Source organism: Mesoplodon mirus (genome assembly GCF_964341445.2).
Source record: "Mesoplodon mirus genome assembly, chromosome: 13".
NCBI classification, from domain to species: Eukaryota; Metazoa; Chordata; class Mammalia; order Artiodactyla; family Ziphiidae; genus Mesoplodon; species Mesoplodon mirus.
Window position 1 is genome coordinate 25,637,236 of NC_138989.1, and position 22,249 is coordinate 25,659,484.

The 22,249-nt window shown below is 57.8% G+C and overlaps 1 protein-coding gene across 1 annotated transcript; it reads left to right on the forward strand.

The window, feature by feature from the left end:
* The first annotated feature begins 2,206 nt into the window (after positions 1–2,206).
* On the forward strand, positions 2,207–20,324 carry ADORA2A (adenosine A2a receptor). The gene is made up of 3 exons (XM_082640517.1): positions 2,207–2,232; positions 11,338–11,907; positions 18,619–20,324. The coding sequence occupies exons 2-3, from the start codon at positions 11,585–11,587 to the stop codon at positions 19,520–19,522; spliced, it is 1,227 nt and encodes a 408-aa protein (XP_082496643.1). The 5' UTR covers positions 2,207–2,232; positions 11,338–11,584; the 3' UTR covers positions 19,523–20,324.
* Positions 20,325–22,249: the final 1,925 nt, after the last annotated feature.

Genomic DNA, 22,249 nt, shown 5'->3' on the forward strand with positions numbered 1-22,249 from the left:
CCCCCCACCCCGTCCCATCTCTAACAGGGGCTGCTATAGAGCAAGGCTGGGGACCATGCTGCTTCGAGGCCAGGTAGGTTCCAGGGCCTAGGGAGCGGGCTCCAGGGCTGGAGCCAAGCCAGGCCCTGCTGCCAACCCTAGGCCTGGGGCACCCACACCGAGGAGGGGCTTCCCATTGGGCCCCACGAGTGAACTCTAAGGGCTTTGGCACCCTGGCCATGAGGGCCAGCTACAGAAATGAAGCCTTCAGCCCCTGGGCGCTGGATGTAGCCAGTGTGGGGGCAGGTGTGTGCATGGCCAGGCCACACCTGGGGAGGTCTCGGCAGGACGGCCACTGGGCCCCAGAATGGAAATGGCAGGGGAGAGCTTCATGGGGACCCATGCTGGGGACTAGGGGACAAAAGTGACCCCAGTATTGGCTGAGTGATGGTCTCTGCCCTATGAACCCCCATAGTCCCGTCTGGGCCCCAGGTGGCTCTCAAGCTGTTCCCTACATGTCTGTTGAGTGAAGACTTGAGTGAATACGGGCCCAACAGATGTTGGCAGGAGGGTTTTTCCCATGTAATGGCCCAGAAGCAAGGGAGGGAAGCCAAGGGCCTGGGGGGGGAGGGTCCCCCAGTGGGACAGCACCTCCCCAGGTTCCTCATGGTCTGACTGGCACAGCTAAGGAGGAGGCAGGGCAGGAAGGCGATAGTCCCATCTTACAGGTAAGGCAACCAAGGCAACCCCAGCCGAGGTCTTGATTCGCCTCAGTGGAGGTGAGTGCGCGGGAGGACGGCAGAGCCAGCGGGGGCTGGACCACAGCCTGGACTGGGGGGTGGGGGCAAGGCAGCTGATGAGGTTGGAAATCAGGACGGGGAGGTTCCCAGTTTGAACATTCTCACTTGCCTCTTCCCATGAGGTCTCAGGTTTTTCTCATGTCAGAGTCCCAGCCCCTCCCAGCATGCCCTTTTCTGCCTCGCTGTGCCTGGAGACAGGGGCCCACTGGACATCAGGGGAAACGGGAAGCAGGGGATCCAAGCTGGCTGAATGGGGCTGGCAACAAGCTGGGGAGGCTGCCAGGCAGTGGAGGCTGGTACCTTGGGCTCTGCTCCTGGGATGGAGGAGCTGGCCAAGTACCTGTGCAGGCTCTCACTTCCCACCTGCCCTTCCCTCCGGCCTCTGCTCCGACTGACCTCCACCCTGGGGGCCAGCAACACCCCCTCTCTGCCCCACCCCACCGTGACCCTGCTGGTCCCAGGAGGTTTGAGAATGCAAGGTTCCTGCAAACCCTTGGCCACCAACACCCTGGCCTCTGAGTGGCTCGTCCTGCTGTGCACAGGACTGGGGTTACTCCACTTCTGTCCAGATTCAAGGGTCGAAGGGAGTCCCCTTGTGTGCCTGGACTGGGGCTGGATGGATGTGAGGTCGTTTCCAATTTGGAATCACCACAACATGGATCTGTGGGGTGGGAGGAAGATGAAATCCCAGCGCAAGGGTCTGAGATTCCAGGTTAGTCAGGGATGCAGGAGGTAACTACTCCTCTCTTTGCTCAGAGCAGTTGGGGAGGGGGAAGGAACTGACCAGGCACCAGAGCTGAGGAGTTCTTGGAGGGATCACTGGAATTGGGGCTGACTTCTTAGAGGCATCTTTGAGCTGAGGTACCAGCCCTCCAACCCCACCAGCGCGGGACCAGACTTAGGGAGGGAGGGAGAGCAAGGCTGTGGACCCTACTGGCAGGCGTGTCCCTGAGGTCCCTGGTATGAGGCTGAATTTTCTCCTTCAGGAACTGGGGATCCATGGAAAGATTTGAGGAGAAGCAGGCACAGGACGCTTCCCGGGATGACACAGGGGTACCGACCCGCTCAGCTCCGATGATGAGGGACAACAGGGCTCCGTGAGGACCCAAGCGGCAGGGGCAGCCTGGGGCTTCTTGGAGGAGGGGAGGGAGTGTGGCTCTGGGCCCCAGGGGTGAGAGAATCATCCAAGGGGAGGGGGTGTGGTCCGGAGGGAAGTGGCCTGAACGGACGCGAGAGCTGGGAGGGCGCGCCGGAGCAGGAGGCGGGCATCAGCCGGACTTGTGGGCTGGCCGCCCTGGCGGGGCCACCTGGCCTCGGTTTCCCCACGCGGCGGGGCGGAGCGAGAACCGCGCGGGTCTGGAAGCCGCCCTGCAGGGGGCGCCCGCGGGCGGCGCGGCCGGAGCTGGAGACCCAGCGGCCGCCGAGACGGCGGGAGCCGGCGCGCTAGCAGCAGGTCAGCGGGGTCCCGCGTCCGGGTTCCCCAGGGTCCCGGGCGGGCGGCCGGGCAGCGTGGGGCCGTCGGAGGCTGCTGGACTGGGAGGGCGGGAGGCGCGGGTCCCCTCCTTCAGGTGCCCCGCCGCTCCGTCTCTTCCCGCCGACCTGAGAGCGAGTTCGTGGGCCGGGGTCCGAGCCCTGCCCGCGGCGGCGGCGGCGGCGGGAACAGCGGGTGCAGGGGTGGCTCGAGTGCGGCTGTCGCCCTAAGCCCGGTCGGGGGACGGTGCGCAGACCCTCTGGGCCGCCCTGAAATGGACCGGAAGGTGCGGAGGGTAAGCGGGGAGGGGAAGGGGCGAGAGAGCGCGGCCCCAGCGGCAGGGGCGGGAACCTCGCCGGTGCGTCCGGGGCCACGGGCCGCCCGGGTACTCAATGAGCCCTCAGGGCGCGCCCTGGCCTGGCTGGGCTCGAGGCACAGAGGCCGGCCTGAGCAGAGCGGGCCGGACCCCACAGACGAGAACTTCCACAGGTGGAGCTGCCGAATGTCCAGGTGTTCCCGGGAGGCTGGGTGAGCAGACGGCGTCCGAGCGCCTGGGGCGCGGCGAGAAAGGGGGAGTCGAACGCCGGCCGAGCGCGGGCGCGTCCGGTGGGCATTGGTGGCGGGAACCGGACTTAGGGGTCCCAGGAGAGGCCGGTGTTGGAGGCGCGCCTTGGACTGTCCTGGCCGTCCGCCGGGCTGCCCTGAGCCGCCGTAGGAATTGCGGGAATGGTGGCGGCCCTCGAGGGACTTGGCGCAGGATGCTCAGGGGATCAAGGAGGGGCAGGGGCCAGCGGAGCAGAGATGTCTGCGTTGCGGGCGCGGCCACCGCGCTTTAGACTTCAATTTCCCCGACTGTACAATGGGAGGAAGGCGGAGGCCGAGGGCTCCGCAGGGGAGAAAAGAGAAGAGAGAGGCGGGAGGGCGGGAGGGCAGGTCCCCACCCCCTTTTCTCTGGACTGGAGCTGACCCCTGGGGGAGGACTAGGGCGGCCCCTTGTGCCGGTTCTCCCTCCCCATCTCAGGCGGCACCTAGGCCCGCTTCCACCCACAGGGCCTGTGCTCCTTTCCCACCTGGAGCTCTGGCTGCCCTCTCCTTGGCCTCTGCTATCCAGCTTCCGTAGACTCCCAGCCTCTGCACCCTCAGAAGACACTCCATGTCACCTCTATGCCGCTAGGGCTGCCCCTGCGTGTCCTGGCCCCGGGGGCCATGATGGAGAGTTCTTGGGAGCACAGTGGGCTAGGGAGGCTGTGTGGCATCAGGGGCTGCCTCCTTAGTCCTGCGGGGGCTGGTCCTAGATGCCTTGGGTGGGCTGGAAAGGCTCTGCCCTATGGGCCAGGCCCCCTCCCAGGCTCTGGTCCGTGGCAGGAGCTCCTCGCTGAGGCTTGTCCACATCTCCTTGCTCTACCCTTGCCCTTTGGGGTTTCCCTGGCTCTCCCAGGTCCTGGTGTCTCTTGGGCCACTGCCCCTCCTTCCCTATCCCCTCACTGCAGACCAGATTCTGGGCTAAGCTGGCTTCTCTGTTCATCGCCTCAGGGAGGCTGAGGGCAGCCCAGACATGGCTGGCAGGAGACAGGCTTTGGGCCAGGTGGGTTTTGGTGGATGTGTGTGTTGCCTTCCTCACACTGGCCTGGGAAGTGCAGGTCTCTGACCACACACTGGTCCTGCCCCCAGGAGTCCACAGCCTAAGAGGGCAATGGCTGGCTTCAGGGGCAACCCAACAGACCAGAGACTTCCATGCCCAAACCTGGGTTCTAGTCTTGATTCACTTGCTGAGCAGTCCTGGGCCAGTCATTACCCCAGCAAACCCATCTTCTCATCTGTAAAACAAGCATGATGGTGCGAGCAATGCTTAACGTTCAGGGTTGTGGTGGAGAGTAAATGAGAGACAGGCATTGGTTGTGGGGGACAGATTGGGGTCTGTGCTTGAGCTGAGGAACCTGGGAGGGAGGCTGTTAGCCTTATGGGGTTAGGGGGACACCACAAGAGATCGCTGTTGGCCGAGGGACATGTGGACTGGAGTTGGATTGGGAGCAAGCACCTGGCATCACACCCTGCAAAATGTAGGGCCTCTAGGTGGCTCTGGGCAGTGTCTGCTGTGTAGGACCACAGCTCCTGGTGGCCCTCAGCAGTGACCTGAAATCCCTCAGCAACTCCTGCTCCCATTTAACCTGCCTGACTCCTGAGCCGCCTCTGAGTGAGCTGAAACTGCCACCCCAAGTGTCTTGTGGGGGTCAGTCTTGTCTGCTGAAAGATGTGTATACATGAGAGCCAAGGCGAGCACAGCCAGAGGGAAGGCAAGGGCTTGAAGGATGGGCTGAGAAGAAGTTTGGGTGTGTGTGTCAGGGGACCCTGAGGAGATCACTGGTGTCAGGTGCTAAGTTGACAAAAGGATGAGCTCTGGCCCCTAGGGAAGGATCTGGGCCTGGGAAATGTTGGCGGCCACAGAAGGGAGGGTTTGCCCCATGGTCTGGAGGTTGAAGGGAGCAGTGGGAGTGCAGTGCTAAAGGTGGGCCCCTGGAAGTACCCAGATGGGGTAAGGGAAGTGAGGAATGGCAGGAGTTCAGAGCTGGGATGCAGGGAGCCCTCCCAAGAGACTGCTCACCTCCTGGACAGGGCTGGGAGCTCTGGGTGGTGGGAAGGAGCAGTTTAGTGGCAGAGGTCCCCCAGCCCTTGCCCACAGAATCATGCAAGGGGCCCCTGGAGTGTGGAAGCCATGGGATCCTGACTCCTGATGGGGACTGGAGGAGGTCAGCTACCCTCACTCTAGCTGGGGGAGCAGGGTTGGGGGCGGGGGGAGATGGGGAAGTGAAGGCAGGATGCTTCAGCTTTCCAGGACCCCCGCAGGCCTTCTCTGGCATGCCTCTGGGCCTTGCACAGACTGTTGCCTTTGCCTGGAATCTCCTTTCCTCTCTTCCCTGACCCTTCAAATCCAGCATGAATGCCCCCTCCTCTGAGAGCCCTTCCAGACTCCTCTGGCCCACAACCCCTTCCATAGGACAAGCCTGTTTCAGAAGTTGCTGGGCAGGGTCTTTCTGTGGTTCCCACCTCTGTTGCTGCTCGTGAAAGCCCAGCTGTGTGCCATGGAGAGGCAGTCAGTGCCACTCTGGTGCCTCCCTGCTGTCAGGGTAGTGGTTTCTGCCCAGAGGCCCCCAGGGCTGGTATGTGTTTGCCCATCTGTCACAGAGCATTCACCTCTGGCCCCTCAGTGGCCTCTGCAAACCATGAGCTGGGTACCAGGGGCCACTGAGTAACCAGGGAGCAGTGGCAGGGCCGTGCTGGAGTTGGTCTGGCTGACCCTCTTGCTCTCTCCTTTCAGCCTCCAGGGCTGCATCATCACATCTTCGTCCCAGGGACCCCAGAAGAGGGTCTGCCTGCCTCCCATCCTCAGCATACCCACCCTCTGGGAGCTCCTGAGGCTGTGCACCTGGCACTGCCCCTTCAGCAGGCCAGCCTTCTGTCAGGGTCCCACCCCGGGCCCACTAGGATCTTTGTTCTCAGGGCCATTTAGAAAGCTGCCCCCCGCCATCTTAACCTCTTCAGGCATGGTAGTGCCTGTCATCCTGCCAGTAGAAGATTCACTTGAGAGAGGTGTGGGTGCTGAGCCATGTGGGTCGGGAGGTTGTCTCACTATGGCCTGCTGTACCAGAGGGGCCACAGTGTAGAGGGGAAGCCTCTTACTCAGGGTCTCAGGGAATGTGGGATGGGGCAGGAGTGGGACCCCATCTGGGTTCCTTGCAACGCAGGGTGGGCACATAGCACTTTGTGTGTGGAGTGGCCCCCCTTGGAGGGGGGAGTCAGGAGTCAGGTGAGGCTGCCCATGGGGGTGAGTGGCCACGTCAGGCTGGGAAGAGGCAGGGCCTGTGGCCTCTCTGGCATCTGGCCTGGACACGAAGGGGTGGAAGGGGGATTCTGGGCCCCCAGCAGGGAGAAAGGCCCTGCGGCTCCAGGCCCTGCTGATGTGGAGGCTGCTCTGGGGGCTGGGCTCAGTGCAGGGAGCAGGCTCTCAGCCCCAGTCCTGCCCACATCCTGCCCCCAGGCTCTGAAAGCAGCAGCTGCACACCCCAGGGGCCGTGGGGGAAGGGACACTACTGGTGCCTGCCAGGGTACCTGGGGCCCAGCCCTCACAAGGTTCCTGAAGTTGGAGCTGCTAGCAACCCTGCAGGGAGGGAGAGAGGGAGGGAAGAGGTGCCATGACTCAGTGGATGCTCACCTCCAGGCAACACTGGAGACGGCCCTGCTCTCGTTGATGGGTTTGGAGAGGGGCCTGGCCGGCCCCAGGGTCCTGGGGTTTGGGAGGCTTGTGCCCGGGCCTGGGCCACTCCAAAGGCCACTGGAGGGCTTGTGGTTGGAGCAGAGCTGAGCTGCCTGTCTAGCTATTTCTCCTTTGCTTGTTGACCTCTCCATTCTCCCACTGAGTTCCCTTCCCATTGAGGTGCTGCTGCTCAATCTACCTTCCATTTCTTTCAACTACCTGCTCTGAGGTTTGGGTGGGAATTCCACAGTGCGGTCTTCAGATCCCCAACTGTCTCCTCAAACTGTATGCACATGACGACACATCAATTGTGTTCACCTCAATCCCTGTTTTTCATTTCCAGGATTTTTGTATTATTTCTCGTTCATATTTGCCTGTTCTTGTTTTGGTTCTGCCAATAATTCTCATTCTTGTTTATGGATACTACTCCTTTATCTCTCTGAAGATCATAAATGTCTTTGAAAATCATTATTAGATTACTATATTATCTTTATCTCTTCTGGAATGAATTAATCTCCGTATTTTGGCTGCTGTTGCTTATCTTTCTTACCCTTAATTTTCCTCCTGTGCTTTGAAACTGTGGTTTGCAGGCTCATCTTAGTGGGAGCTGAGGTCTTGGAAGTGGGGAGTGACCTGCACACCTGGGTAGTAGCCAGCTCTCAGGACAGTCTCCTGGGACAACTCTGCCTTAAGGCCCCCCACTGTGGGCTCAGGGCCTGTTGGGGTCAGGCTCAGCAGCAGGTGGCATAAAGCTCCCTGTGCTGTAGCAGCTGGGATGCTGTCTGGCACAGAGTAGGTACTTGGAAACATCTGCTGTGAGAAAGTAGTGGAGGATTCTCAGGCTGGGATTCTGGAGCCCAGGAACAGGCCCAGTGTGGCTGCAACAGGCCCAAGGCGCTAGGCTGGCCTTGGTACATTGCCCTTAGCTGCACTCAGGAGCAGGTGTGCACGGTCCTGCCTGGAAGTTGGCGGGCACTTCTATCCAGCAGGCTCTGGGGGGTACAGCCACCATGTGGGCATGTGTACAGAAAGCCTTGCTAGTCTGATGTACAAGGGGCCAGGAAATGTGCAGGTTTTGATTAAATGGAGTTTTAATTAAAGTGGCCAGGCTGGTGAGGGTAAGGAGGAAGGTGGGAAGAAGAGGCAGTTTTGAGTCTAACTGCTGGGGAATCCTGTGGGGTTGTCCTTTTGAGGCTTATCATGCACCTTCCCCAGCATGTAACTCTGATCTGTATGGGATGGCTTTTGCCCTCTGCCCTGTCCCCAACAAGGGACAATTACAAGGAAATATTACATTATTAATATTTCATTTCCCCTCTTGGCTAGCAACAGCTGACTCAAGGATTAATTAGAGCCAACAGAGAGGAATAGGAAATTGCCAGATCCTGGCCCCGCCCCCAGCCCCCTCCCCCTGGGCCTCCAACCTTCCTGTCACTCTTGCTCTAGGAGGCCTCTGAAGGGAGGAAAGCAGAGAGGGGCCAGGAGGCCCTAGGAAATCTTCCTGCTGCTGTTTTTCATGGGCATTCCCCCAGCTGTTCCACCCTTTTATGCTCATGGTAAAGCTGGGAGGGCATTAGCCTCTTTGGGCCTTAGCTTCCTCATCTGTAGAGTGAGGTTCATGGGGCCGGCCAGTGAGGACACAGATGACCCACAGGCCTCTGCACCCTCATTTCCTGAGCCCCCAAGCAGGCCGTACAAACTATTGTAGAGGGTCTGGAGTGGAGTCCAGGAAGGTGGGCCCTGGGAGAGCACAGGGCTTGGTGGCTCAGTGGTGGCTGGAGCCTGGTTTTCCCCAGCTGACTGTGTACGTTGATTCCCAGTTCCTGTCAGTGACTCATTAGTAGGTTGAAACAGGCCATCATGGGAGCATTTTACTACAGAACTCTGGCAAAGGCCCCAAGTTAGGGCACCCCCAATCCTGGGCTGACTTGCAGTCTGGCAGCTGGGAAGCTCCAACCTCCTCCCAGCTACCTCCGTGCCCTGCCCACCCTGCAGTGCCTTGGGCTCCACTGATGTGCTGTGCTTGGGGCTGGGAGATTCTAGTCTGGCAGATAACCAGGTTGCCGTGTGGCCAGGCAAGCTTCAACCCGGGATGTGCTGGCAGGCAGCCTTCCAGACCCAGCTGGCAGGGGTGTGTCTGGCTCCTTGCAGGGCTGACCTGGGCTGGAGGGTCTGTTGTATCCAGTGAGACTGGAAAGGCACCCCAGGGCTGCTGGACAGTAGGAAGGTGCCTTCAGCTTAATCAGGAAGGGTGCTGGTACCAGGTGCTGTGAGGCCTGAGAGCCCACAGTACAGAAGGTGATGGGGAAACCCCGAGGATTTAGGGGTCCCGAGTCTGCCAGGAGAAACTCACCAAACAGAGGGCTTGGGTTAGGGTCCCCAAAGACCCTTCCATGCTTGGCATCCCAGCCCACATGGAGTCAGCCCAACATCCAGGGCAGATGCTAATGATGTGACCCCATCAGTAGGGCTCCAGGCAGTGGGGCCAGACAGCCCACGTTCAGCTCCACAAAAACGTGGTACTTATCTGGGTCAGGTGGATCACTGGTGGCCCCACCTTATCTGACCCTGGGCAGGACCCTCTGAATCTGGATGATGGCCTAGGGCCAAGTCAGGTTTCTAGCCTGGGCTGGTTGGACTGGCAGAGGCTGTGTCTCTGTCAATGCAGATTCCCCAGGAGAGGCTGAGGCCAGGGTAAGAAGGATGGCAGGGGGTTGTCAGAAGGCCAGGAAGGTGGGTGGGTGGCTCACTGGTGGTAGGAGGCAGGGTCCCTGGGCCTGACTGGACAGTGGCCCGCTGCTGGTGGTGCTGAACCTGGGAGGCCACCAGATGGGAGGCAGCTCTGGGGCTGTCACTTCACTTCTGCAGAATGAGGACGAGACCCTGGACACATAGCCTCTGCAGTCAGGGTGCCCCTGGTGAATGCTACTCTGGGCTGCAGGCCGGGAGCACCAAGGGACACTGTGTGACCAGAGATGGCACCAGGAGACTTGGTCTGCCCCACCTTTGCTAGTGACATGCTTTGTAAGCAGCTGGCTGGCAAGTGCCCTGTGCACAGCAGGGGCTCGGTGGGACTTGTCCGTGGCCCCTTGGAGGCAGGCTCCTGCCAGGCCTGGGAGAAGCCGTGGGCTGCAGGAGCCCCTTGGGTTCTCAGGAGCTCGGCCTCCTCTTCTCTCTCCGGCTTCCTGGGGCTGGGCACTCCCCTCCAAGCCTCCCAATGGGCATGGGGGACGCCTCTCTGGTGTACCTCTCCATGCCCACCCAGCTCCTGCCACCTGAGGCAGATCGGAGTTAGAAGGAAACTTGGGGTCATCTATTGCAGCTCTAAATCACCTCCTGGACAGGGTGGGGGGAGCCTGGCCCTTGGAATACAGGCAGGGACAATGAGCAAACTTCTCCCAATGTTGCCAGTCCTCTTTTTTTTTTTTTTTTTTTTTTTAATATTTATTTATTTGTTTGGCTGCTCCGGGTCTTAGTTGCAGCATGTGGGATCTAGTTCCCTGACCAGGGATCGAACCCAGGCCCCCTGCATTGGAGCGCTGAGTCTTAACCACTGGACCACCAGGGAAGCCCTGCCAGTCCTCTTGATCCCTCGTATCCTGGAAGAGAGACGGGGGGATGCAGCCCCGAGCCCACACGTGAGCCTGAAAGGCAGCTTCAGGCTTCTTGTTCCCGGGCAGGCGGCAGCCACTATCCATGTGCAGCTGGACCCCATGAGAGCCCAGGACTGGAGGAGGGGGTGGATTTGACATGGAGGACACTGATGGGCAGCACAAGTGAGTGTGACAAGGGGGAGGTAGAGGTGATGGGGAGAGGCCCCTGGACTGGCAGGGGCGATGGAGACTGTTTCACAAGCTCAAGGGGGATCCCTGGGGGTTTGGGCTGGAGAGACTAAGACTTCTGCTTCTACTGGGTTTCACCAATTCTTTACATTTCTATGACATTTTGACTGGGGGTGCCCTTTCAAATGTGTTCACTCCCTTCTCATAGAATCATGGGTGAGAGCTGAAATAGCCCTCAGAAGCTATTGGGGTCCAACCTCCCCACTGTATCAGTGGGGAAACTGAGGCCCAGAAAGGAAAAACATTGTTGCCCGCAGTCCCCAGTCCCTGAGCGCACCAGCCAGGCAGAGAAGCAGGCTGGGGAGCAGGTGCGGGAGGAGGGAGTGAGGGGGGAGGCGAGGCGGCCGCCCCTCCCAGATGTGCAGTCAGCTGGCGGGGGCTGCTGAGGGGCGGGCTCCCTTTGTGCCTGCTCCAACACCCTGTGCAGCACCACCAGTGAGGGCAAGAGGGCTTACCTGCCAGCAGTGGGAGACAGGACCAGAGGGCCACCAGATCCTCCCAGATCAGAGCTCTGGGGTCTCTGGGCCTGTTCCTTATGAAGGCAGCATAGGTAGGTGCTGGTAGTCCCCAGGGAGCGCTCTCAGGGGGATGGAGCAGACTGAAGCTGGCTGAGAGAGAAGGTGGGTGGCCCTGGGATATCCAGGGGTTAAGGAGGCCTTTCCAGGAGGGAGGGTCGTGGGGTAGTTGGTGGTGAGCTCAGGGACCCAGGAAACTGGCAGAGCTGCCACAGAAGGCTTGAGAAGCTGAGCCTGGGGGCCAACACAATTGACTCAACTCTGAAAGTTCTTGGCTTCTCTGGAAGAAAAACAGACTGGGGTTGATCCCTGGCCCTCTGTTTCACGTGGGAGAGGCAGGGCACGGTAGGTCATCCTCAGGCTGATGCCTGGCCTGTGGGGAGGGCGTTGGGGAGCCGGGGCTGAGGGCTGCCCCTGGGAATCTTCAGCTGTGCCCCTGCCAGTGGTCCACCTCTTCACGCGGCTTCTCCCTTGACAGGTGCCACAGGAACTCTGAAGCTAAGCTGAGCCAAGATGCCGCCAGAGCCCCTGGAGAGGGCCTGGTTTCTGAAGACTCGGAGTTGGCTGTGAAAAGCCCTTGGGGAGGCCCCCCCAACGGCAGGGACGCTCCTGGCTCCTGTGAAGGGGCTCAGGGCCTGGGCAGGCCAGCTGTGCTGCAGCTATGGACCGTGAGCTGGCCTGGCCTGCGTCCTTGCTGACCCTGCCCATCTGCAGCTGCGCCCAACATGGGCTCCTCGGTGTACATCATGGTGGAGCTGGCCATTGCCGTGCTGGCCATCCTGGGCAACGTGCTGGTGTGCTGGGCTGTGTGGCTGAACAGCAATCTGCAGAACGTCACCAACTACTTTGTGGTATCCCTGGCGGCGGCCGACATCGCCGTGGGGGTCCTTGCCATCCCTTTTGCCATAACCATCAGCACGGGGTTCTGTGCCGCCTGCCACAGCTGCCTCTTCTTCGCCTGCTTCGTGCTAGTCCTCACGCAGAGCTCCATCTTCAGCCTCCTGGCCATCGCCATTGACCGCTACATCGCCATCCGCATCCCACTCCGGTGAGCCACGTTCTCTTCCCTGGTACACCTCATACTGGGGGCTACATCTGTGAAAAGGCTCCCTGTGTCAGGGTCTGGTCTGTGCCAGGATCAGGGTGAACCAGGGGTCAGGGTGAACTTGGGGTCAGGATTTGGTCTGGGGTCAGTGTGTTGAGCTGAGGACAGGGCCATTGGGCTCAGTCTGGGGCTGCCCAGGGCTTGGCACATGGCCAGCACTTTTGCCACACCAGCTGATCCCTGTGGGCACAAGGCAGGCTGGCCCTTCCCAGGCTCCCCTGGGCTACATGGGTGAGGCTCCCGTGTTTTGGCTGTTGGCAGATATGTGCAGCCCAGGCCTGGGTGGATGCATCTGGGCCGTTCTTCACACAGCATGACAGTGGGGCAGGGTGGGCACCACGGGAAACCACAGGACCTGAGAGCTAGAAGCCCACCCACCCACCCGCCTGCCTTCCTCCAGCTCCTCCAGGCCGGCCTGCAGCTTGCACATTAGGAAAATGACCCAGAGAGGGGAAGTGACTTGGTCAAATGCCTTCGTGAGTCACTTGGACCTCTATGCAAATTCTGTTTTGCTCAGTCACCAAGTGTTCATGGGGGACGGGGGCTGGCTGGTGGACTGGGGTTTTTATGGTGAAACTTTTGTGAAATGACTTTAGCCATGTATTGTGTAAACGAAGACTTTCCCCGAGGCTGAGTTCACTTAAACGCAGCCTCCACCTACCACCACCGACCCATGGACAGGGCTAGGAAGTGTGTCCCTCCCCATCTGGGGGCCGGACTGGGGGCCTTCTGCCCTACCTCCTCGCCCCTCCACCCTGGAGCTGGGTTCCACAGCCTAGGTGGCTGCAGACCCTGAGGGAGGTCTCAGAGGCTGCCCCCATCCAGTGGCGAATTCTCTGAACCAGAGTAGTAGCCCCACGCTGGGCTGAGGGTGTCCCAGCCAGGACAGGGAACAGGCTCAATGAGCAAATGGAAATATGTCAAACCCAGGAGCACCCTTAGAGGTCGTTTCCTCTCATGGATGGGAAAATGAGGCTCAGAGAAGGGAGTCCGCCCCCAGGGCTACACAATGAGTTGGTAGCACAGTCAGGACTGGGCCTGGGAAGAAACATGACTGCCGCCCTCGGTGACTTCAGTCTTTTGGGAGCTGGTCATAGGATGGCCCCAGTCTCCCAGAACCTGGGCCACCCGGGCTCTAAGGGAAAAGCAGACACCCTCATCATGCTGCTCAAATGAAGGAGGGAGCCTGGGCCCCATGTGGCCCTCCCAGAATACTTGGTCTCGGGACAGCCTAGAACTCTTGTCAAAAGAAAAGGGGACTCTGGCTGGTCCTAATGGAGGACCAGCCTAAACGGGCAGAGCCAGAGTCCAGGCTCGTCCAGGACACAGAGGCCTAAGGGCTCCCACCCAGGCTGATTGATTGGTGTCCACTTCGGGGCCAGGCCAGTGTGGGCTGGGCCGGGCCAGCCCTGGCGGAGTGTTCAGTGGGGAGCACAGGTGTCGTTCTTTCTTCCCTGATTCAAGGAGCAGTGGATTCGAGGGAGAGATCAGGGCTGCTGGTCTCAATCAAAAGGGCCTTCCTTGGCTTCTTTTTCTTGTCTCTGTTTTTCAAGAGTCAAAAGTCCCATCCTCCCTGATGCAAGAGGATGGGACATGCTGTGTGACTGGGAAGTCAGCTGCCTCTCTCTGGGGCCATTTTTCATCTTTGAAAGGGGCCAGGTCTCTATCCCTCTGAGCTCACAAAGGTGTTCTGAGGGCCCAGTGAGTGGACTGGAGTGATGGGTCCCTGAGGAAGGATGGCAGGGTGGGGTGGATGGAGATTCAGGTCTTTCTGAAGCTGCTGGAGGTTCAGAGCCATGGACCTGCCCCCCCCAACCCCATCTGCCTGCCCGACTCCCACAATCTTCCAGAGCGGGACCTAGTTCCACCCAGACCTTGGCCATTTGAGCTCCACTTGATAGGGCTTAGAAGGGTCAGCCTGGCTGTCTTGGGTCAGGGAGCCAATGGGATGACGGTGGTGATGATGCTTAACACCCCTTGGGGCAGAGCGCCACGGTTGCCAGAGGATGTTGGCTCAGCGTCTCCTTTGATGTTCTCGGCCGGCATTGTGGCCAGGCGGATGTTATGACCCTCCTGTTACTCGTGGGGAGGCCAGAGAAGGAAAAGTGTCTCCTGACGCGGGGACTCCAGGGCCCTTCACGCTGCTCCAGGTCCCCTTGGGTCCCTCCACTTTCCTCTTCCTCAAGGGTACTGGGCTGACGAGGGCTGGGAGAACGAGGTGCGTAAAGTTGTCCGTGTGGGGCTCCTGAGAGCAAGCTGGGCATGAGTGGGGACTAGATGGAGGCAGATGGTAACCCGGGGCAGCTCTGGGACTGCTGCCTGGCTCAGGGTGCCCATTCCTGCCCCCCTTCCTCTGTCCCCTTCCAGCTGGAATCCAGTCTCTCCTGTGTGCTGTTTCCTGATCCACTTAGTAAGTCCATTTGGCTACCCTGAAGTCTAGCCTCTGACCGATGCTCTGGATGCCTAGCTCCAGGCCTGCACCGTTCACCATTAATTTTTCTTTTTTTAAAAAAGAATTCAGTTTCAGAAAAATCTTATGTGCTCCTTCCCAAGTGCACGGACCCTACTGGGCTAGGGCAGGGCCTGGACAGAGGCAGGGATGGGAGCGCTCCGTGTCCCCAGAGGACAGAATTCCCAGGGTGACAAAGGCTTTCTTTTCCCAGGGGAATTCCACACCCCTTGTCTCCCATCTCTCACTTTAGCCCCTTCTGACTGCTCTCTCCCTTCGGGAAACAGGCCTTCTTATGGGGCAGCAGAGTCCTGTGTGGTGAATTGCCCCAGGGAATAAAACCTGAGTACCCTGGCTTCTAAGGGGGCAGGATTGGGAGAGAGGACTCCCTGCAGGAGGTGACGCCATGGGTTGCTGGGGATGCATTGGAAAGGGCATTGGCATGTGTGGGGGAAGGGGTAACAGAAGGGGGCCAAGCCTGGACAAAGGTCACAGGGAAGGAATTAGCATATGGGCTCTGGGCCAGGGAGAGGTGACAGAGAGGAGAACAGGCCTACAGGGAGGCTGTGAGGCTGGCTCAGGCCTGCCCATGCCTGGGAGGGAGTTTGGGTTTTAGCTGTAGGTCAGTGGCTCTTCAGTTCTTGGTCAGTGGCTCCTTTGGACAACTTAGGAAAGCTCCGCCTTCTCTTGACTGAAGGGCAAACGCACAGGAAGCCCTGACCTGGATTGTCGGGGGTACTCTTGGATCATAGGGTAAGCCCCCAATGTGAGTAGTGGGGAGCCCCCAGGAAGGGGCAGCCTGGAGGACACAGGGATGCAGAAGCACCTCTAAACACGGGGGCTGTGGTTCTGGCACCAGCTTCCTATGACACTTCTGGACTCCCCAGAACAGCAGAGCATGACCCTGGATGGCCTTGGCACCCCCTCCACCAGGCAGGCAGTCTACGTCTGAGGCCCAGGAGGGCAAGATGTGACTGCCTTAGTCACAGACACAGGTCAGGGGATGGGAGATGCTGCTGGGCCAGGCTGTGGCTTGGCCATGGCTCCATCTGGGCCCTAATGTTGATCCAGTCCCCTGGGAGCTTGGGTCCAGGGCTCTCAGCCTAAGAGGCTTTCTTTCGAATAACAAAATTAATCTGTTTGGTATCTTTTTAAAATAAATAATACCTGCATGTATTACAACATCAAAAAAGAACAAAAGCATATACGGTAAAGAATTGTCCCCCTTGCCCCACCTCACCTCCCTTCCTGGAAGGCAGTGTTGGGAATCCTTCCAGACATCCTTTGCACACACAGACAAGTGCTATCAATGTGTTTCTGTTTCTGTCCCCAGGACAGGAGGGGCTTTCTTTTCAGAATGCAGTGGCAGACTTCCTCTCCTGGGTTTCCTCATCTAAATGTAGACAAGTGGACAAAACAGGAATTTTCAAACCGTGTCCCCAGAAGCCTTCAGGCTGGGCCCTGGCTTCCCCCCAAGTTCATTCATTCAGTGAATATTATTAAGCCTCCTCTCTTCCTCGGCAGCTCCAATTCTGTGATTGCCTGGGAATGCTGGTGAGAAGGGTTGCTGCTGGAGAACAATTTGAAAATCCCCAAAGCCCGTGGCCTCCAGGATCTTCTACACCATCCCTATTACTGCTTGCTTCTGCTTGACTGCCTCAAATGACAGGAGCTTCACCACTGCCTGAGGCAGTCCATTTCTCCTGTGAATAGCACATTTACCCTGAGCCACAATCCATCTCCCTATAATTTTCACCCAACAATTCTACAATCTGCCCTCATGGGACAGTGCTCACAAGCCCCAGATTCTTAGTCCCATTTTACAGATGGGGAAACTGAGGCTCAGAGAGGCACAGTGACAACATGGCTAAACAAGAATGCACCATCGCTAGAACCCAGAGAGGGAATATGCTTTTCTTCAGAAAAATATCAACATTAAAATAGCCTCCTGGGACTTCCCCGGTGCCTAGCGGTTAAGACTCCGAGCTCACAATGCAGGAGGCCCGGGTTCGATCCCTGGTCAGGGAACTAGATCCTACATGCCACAACTAAGAGCCCGCATGCCACAATGAAGATGCCACATGCCGCAACTAAGACCCAGTGCAGCCAAATAAATAAATAAATATTTAAAAAATTAAAATAGCCTCCTATTCAATCAGATCATATAAATTACTATTTGTAGAGTACTAAAAACAGTGCCTGGCACTGGCAAGTGCTATATAAGTAATAAATGGAAAAAAAACCCTGTGACCTGAAGTTTGAAGCTCCAGAACAGGAAATAGGGCAGTGTAGGCTCTCTGTGGCTTGACAGAAATGGGCAAGTCCATGACCCTCTTCCTGCTGCAGGCACCCAAGCCCCCAGCGAATGGGGCTGCAGAGTTCGGGAGAACGGTCCTGCTAGGTTACCGTTTGGGTTCAGAAATGAGGAAGTTACCTTGGCCCGAGTTGCCTCTGGATTCCTGGAATGTCCAGGCAAGTCCATTCCTCTCCTTGGGCCTCAGTTTCTCTACCTATAACATGAGAGGGTTGGAATAGACAAGAGGTCAGAGGCCACCGTGGTTTTTTTTCCCTTAATTTGAATCAGTTGACAAAATTTAAACCATGGGAGATTTTACCCAGAAAAATCAGCTCCCAGACCCTGCTGAGATCTGGCAGCACTGGGCAAGTTTGCATGTTGGGGATGGGGGAGGGGGGTGGCTGAGTGGTATCAGCTGCCTCCTGCACACAGGGTAAATACCCACCAGCCTGCCTGCCTCACACGTTTGTGACCTCTAGGCCCCTGTGTTTGCTACCCCATGGACTAGTTTCTAAGGATACTTCCAACTCTGGAATTAAGAGTGTTTTTCCTTGACACCTACTATATCCTGTCTCAGTGATGGTAATGCAGAGATGGATGTAGGGACCCAAGGGGCCCCCAGCCTTGGGAGCCCAGATTGGGTAGGGATTAGTTGAGCTTGGGTAGGAAACTTCTCTGAGATCTATCTAACATGAACGTAGAAAGGATGGGTAGGGTTTACTAGGTACAGAGGAATGCAGTCTGGTGTTGCTGAAATCAAAACCGTTAAACGGGGGCTTCCCTGGTGGTGCAGTGGTTGAGAGTCCGCCTGCCGAAGCAGGGGACACGGGTTCGTGCCCCGGTCCGGGAAGATCCCACATGCCGCAAAGCGGCTGGGCCTGTGAGCCGTGGCCACTGAACCTGCACGTCCCGAGCCTGTTGCTCCACAACAGGAGAGGCCACAACAGTGAGAGGCCTGCGCACCGCACAAAAAAAAAACCAAACAAAACAAAAACCGTTAAACGCAAAGTCATCCCTCAGAGGTTACTGGGGTCACCTTCCTCAGTCAGGGAGATGTTTTTTATTGCCCTTTCCTTTAATATAATCTATACCACCCTTTTTTGTTGGCCTGAGGTCAGCTTCTGAGCCAGCAGATCAGGCCACTCCCCGAGTCTGGAACTGAGTCTGGTGCTCTAGAGTACTGAGTGATTTGGGGCAGACTACTTCTCCTCTCTGGACCTTAGAATCTCATGCAACTCTTTCCTCTTGAATGTTAAGGCTTATATAAATGTTAAGACATACTGATCTCATCTCTCTCCAGAGGGCTGTGGGTGAATTTGGAAGGGAGAGGGGGTAGCTCATTTGGCCCAGGACCTCCACCCCTCCTTTTCCCACCTGTGCCGCCTCTCCTTAGGGGCTTCTGGAGACCCTAAGTGGGGAAGGAAGAGCATAAGCACAAGAGATGTGAACCACCTACAGGTCTGATCTGGCTGGTTCGGTCCCCAGCGAGCGAGTACCCTCCTGACCTGTTCCCACTCTAAATAAAGGGACACCCACTGTAGCATCGACTGAGATCAACATGGAGGTTATAACTTCTCCCCTCCTCGCCCCCCAGAATCACGTATTAATTCCTTCAAAGCAAACTAATTAAATCCCAGGACTACTCGTAATACTATTCAAAAATCATCTGGATGTCCGTGCAGTGGTCTCCCTTTCCAGGGTGCCTGCTCTCCTGTTACCTCCTGTGAGAAAAGGCCAGGCTTGGCCCTCCCCTGAACAGAAGAGGATACTGAAGCTAGGAGGCAGGAAGTGACTGGTCCAAGACCCCACAGCCAGTGGATGAGGTACAGGTTGCTGCTCTGGGTTTCTGGCTCTTGGCCCTTCCTAGCCCTAGTTTCCCAGGCCTCTGACGCTGGTCTCCTCTCCCCAGGTACAATGGCTTGGTGACAGGCACGAGGGCCAAGGGCATCATTGCAGTCTGCTGGGTGCTATCGTTTGCCATCGGCCTGACTCCCATGCTAGGCTGGAACAACTGCAGTCAGCAGGAGGGCAGAAACCACTCGCAGGGCTGCAGGGTGGGCCAGGTGGCCTGTCTCTTTGAAGACGTGGTCCCCATGAACTACATGGTGTACTACAACTTCTTTGCTTGTGTCCTGGTGCCCCTGCTGCTCATGCTGGGTGTCTACTTGCGGATCTTCCTGGCGGCCCGGCGACAGTTGAAGCAGATGGAGAGCCAGCCTCTGCCGGGGGAGCGAGCCCGGTCCACGCTGCAGAAGGAGGTCCACGCTGCCAAGTCACTGGCCATCATTGTGGGGCTCTTCGCCCTCTGCTGGCTGCCCCTGCACATCATCAACTGCTTCACCTTCTTCTGTCCCAAGTGCAGCCATGCCCCACCCTGGCTCATGTACCTGGCCATCATCCTCTCCCACACCAATTCCGTGGTGAATCCCTTCATCTATGCCTACCGCATCCGCGAGTTCCGCCAGACCTTCCGCAAGATCATTCGCAGCCACATCCTGAGGCAGCGGGAGCCCTTCAAAGCAGGTGGCACCAGTGCCCGGGCCCTGGCAGCTCACAGCAGCGACGCAGAGCAGATCAGCCTCCGCCTCAATGGCCACCCTCCCGGGGTGTGGGCCAATGGCAGTGCCCCCCAGCCTGAGCGGCGACCCAATGGCTACACCCTGGGGCTGGTGAGTGGAGGGAGTGCCCATGAGTCCCACAGGGACACGGGCCTCCCAGACGTGGAGCTCCTCAGACAGGAGCTCAAGGGAGAGCGCCCAGAGTCCCTGGGCCTCGAGGGTCCCCAAGCCCAGGATGGAGCAGGAGTGTCCTGATGATCTACCGAGTCTACCCCTTCCTAAGGGAAGGAAATCTTTCTCTTCCTGGTTGGTGGAACCAGTCACGTTGAGAGAAGAGTGCATGTGCCGAGACCCTTCTCATGGCCGGTTTCCACTTTGGACTGAGGAGGGAGCCCTGGCTGGAGCAGCATGAGGCCCAGAAGGAAGGGTTTGGAGTCCAAAGAAGTGGACGTTTCATGCTGGGAGGCCCTGCATCAGGCCAGAGCCCCAGCACGAGAGCATCTTGGTTGGCCAGGGCTGGTCCCCAACTCCAGAAGCACCTAGAAGTGCCACCTTGTCTCCGCAGAGCAGCTGTGGCAGAGCAGGTTGGCTGGCCTGAGGCTGGGGAGTGGTTCCAAAAGGCCCCCTGCCACACACACCACCCTCCCCAGACTTTCCAAGGATTCAGGAGCTATTGTGCTCAGAGGTGGCGTTTGACTATTTTTTCCAGGAGAAAATGTAAGCGTGAGGAAACCCTTTTTATCTTCCCTCCCTGGTTGCTGGCTCTGTTTCAGCCCTGCTGCTAACCTGGCACCAGGAGTTGGCCCAGGGAGCCCCAGGCAGCCCTCTCCCGCTGCCATGAGCTGCCATGCACGTCTCCTTCGAGGACGGCGAGTTGTAATGGAGCCGTGCCAGAGCGTGGGCGCAGGGGAGGATGTCGGGGCTGGCCAGCATGGGTGAGCCTGGGGAGCTCAGAGCTGCCCAGGTAGAGGCCCTATCTAACTGCCTTTCCTTCTGAAGGGAATGTTTTTTTTTTTTTTTCTGAGATACAATAAAAATGAGCCACGTTGTGTTTTAAGCTTGTCCAATGAGAATGGTGTCTGAGTTCCTTTCCCTACTCCACAGCCAGGCCTGGCACACACATATGGGTATGTGTTGCAGGTGTGAGAGAGTGTGCACATATGTGCAGACAGCCTGCCTGCCTGGGGCTGTGGTAGGGCTCCCAGGCTCCCATCTTCCTAGGGAAGAGGCTTCCTGGATGCACCAAAATGCAAATGCCCATGTGCAGCCCCAAACCTGCGTTCCTGTGAGAAGAGGATGTGAAAGGAGGGGGCCCTTTCTCTAGCTGCTCTCCCTCCAGAAGCCACAGACCCATCCAGCCCTAGGCATTCCCTCGGTGTGGGGACCAGGCTCCTCCCTCCCTCATTACCTTCCTAATGTCCTTTGTAGGTCTCCTTCTATGTTACCTTCTCAGAGCTGTTTCCTTCACTCTCCGCTGCCCTGCTCCACCCCTCAGCTGAGAGGGGATCTAGAAATGATGAGGGGGTGGGGTGGGGGGCTAAACTGCCTTCCCCTGGAGTCATCCCTCCTCCTACTCCCACAAAGAAACATACAAGGAACGGGTGTTTCCTGCTCTAACGCCGTCTCTGGGGCCCCCTGCCTAAGGAGGGGGTGCCACCCTTCTGTGCTTGAGAAGTCTGAGGCCCAGGGGAAGTGAGCAGCCTGCCCCAGCTGGAGGACCAGTCTTGGTCTCAAGTCTCGCAGGCACACTCAGGGCGAAGACGGGCAGGAATGTTAGAACTTCACAGGTAATCCTCACGCAGCCCTGGGAGCCCCATTTTACAGATGACTAAACAACAGAGAGACTAAACCACCTCTCTTGAACAGAGAGGTTAAGTACCTGCCCCAGTCACACAGCTAGTAAATGGCAGAAGTGAACTTAAAACCCAAGGTTTATCTGACCAAAAAATCCATGATTTTTTTCCCATTAACTTAACGATGAACTATTTCAACCAAACCGAAAAATATGAAATAATACCATGTTCCCACTACTCTGCTCAAGAAACGAAACATGACAACCAACCCCTCCCCATATTATCACGCTGCTTCATGCACCTGGAAACAACCACTTTCCTGGGTTTCATTTTGTTCCACTGCACATCTTTATACTTCTACTAGACAGATGTATATGTAAGTATCCCTAAACCAACACAGGTTTATTTTAGTAATATTTCACTGTCATATCTATCAGAGGTCCTCTGGACTGGCTGCACAGAAGAGACCTAGGATGCTCTAAAGAGTGCCTGAGCCCTTACCCCAGAGATGCTGGGTGGACCCAGGCAGCAGCAATTCCCCAGGGGTTCTCATGGACAGTCAGGGTCAGAACCACTGACACAAACGCACAACCCACCCCATCCACGCCAGCTCCCTCCACCCACCTACACACTTTGGCCTATGCTTGCTGCGGGCTGAGGGCAGAACAGTGGCCTGTTTTGTGCCTGAGGCGGCCAAGCGCACAGATGCTGTCAGTCCTCATGACCAATTGGTGGGAAGAGGCCACTAAGAGAACCACAAAGGTGGGTAAAGAAGAAATATCGTCTCTCCATCCTTTTTGAGGTCTCTTGGGAACAGAGCTTTGGGTGCTGGGCTACATGGTGCAGGCTTTGGGTTGGGGAAGAACAGGGACAGGGTCTTAGGAAACACTCTGGATACAACTGAGCCCTAGACCCTCGCAGGACCAGCCCCTAGGCCAGCTCTGGAGCCCAGGCCCACATGATCATGCTTCCTCGGGTCCCCAGGGGGCCCAGTGTCCCATCACCACACACACCCTGTACAAGCTCCCACTGTGAGCCAGGCTCATGTGTAAGTGCACGTACACAGACACGAACAGATGCATGTGTCATTCCCTGACCATGAGAGAATACACGTGTACGCACGCAAACATACATGTGGGCAAAGCCCACCTCAACAGCAGCAGCAGCAGTGAGACATAAGGCCTGGCCC

Coding starts and splice junctions, on each gene's coding strand:
- ADORA2A (XM_082640517.1), top strand. CDS start 11,585: ATGGGCTCCTCGGTGTACATCATGGTGGAGCTGGCCATTGCCGTGCTG. Junction 11,908..18,618: donor GCCATCCGCATCCCACTCCG/GTGAGCCACGTT, acceptor TCCTCTCCCCAG/GTACAATGGCTTGGTGACAG.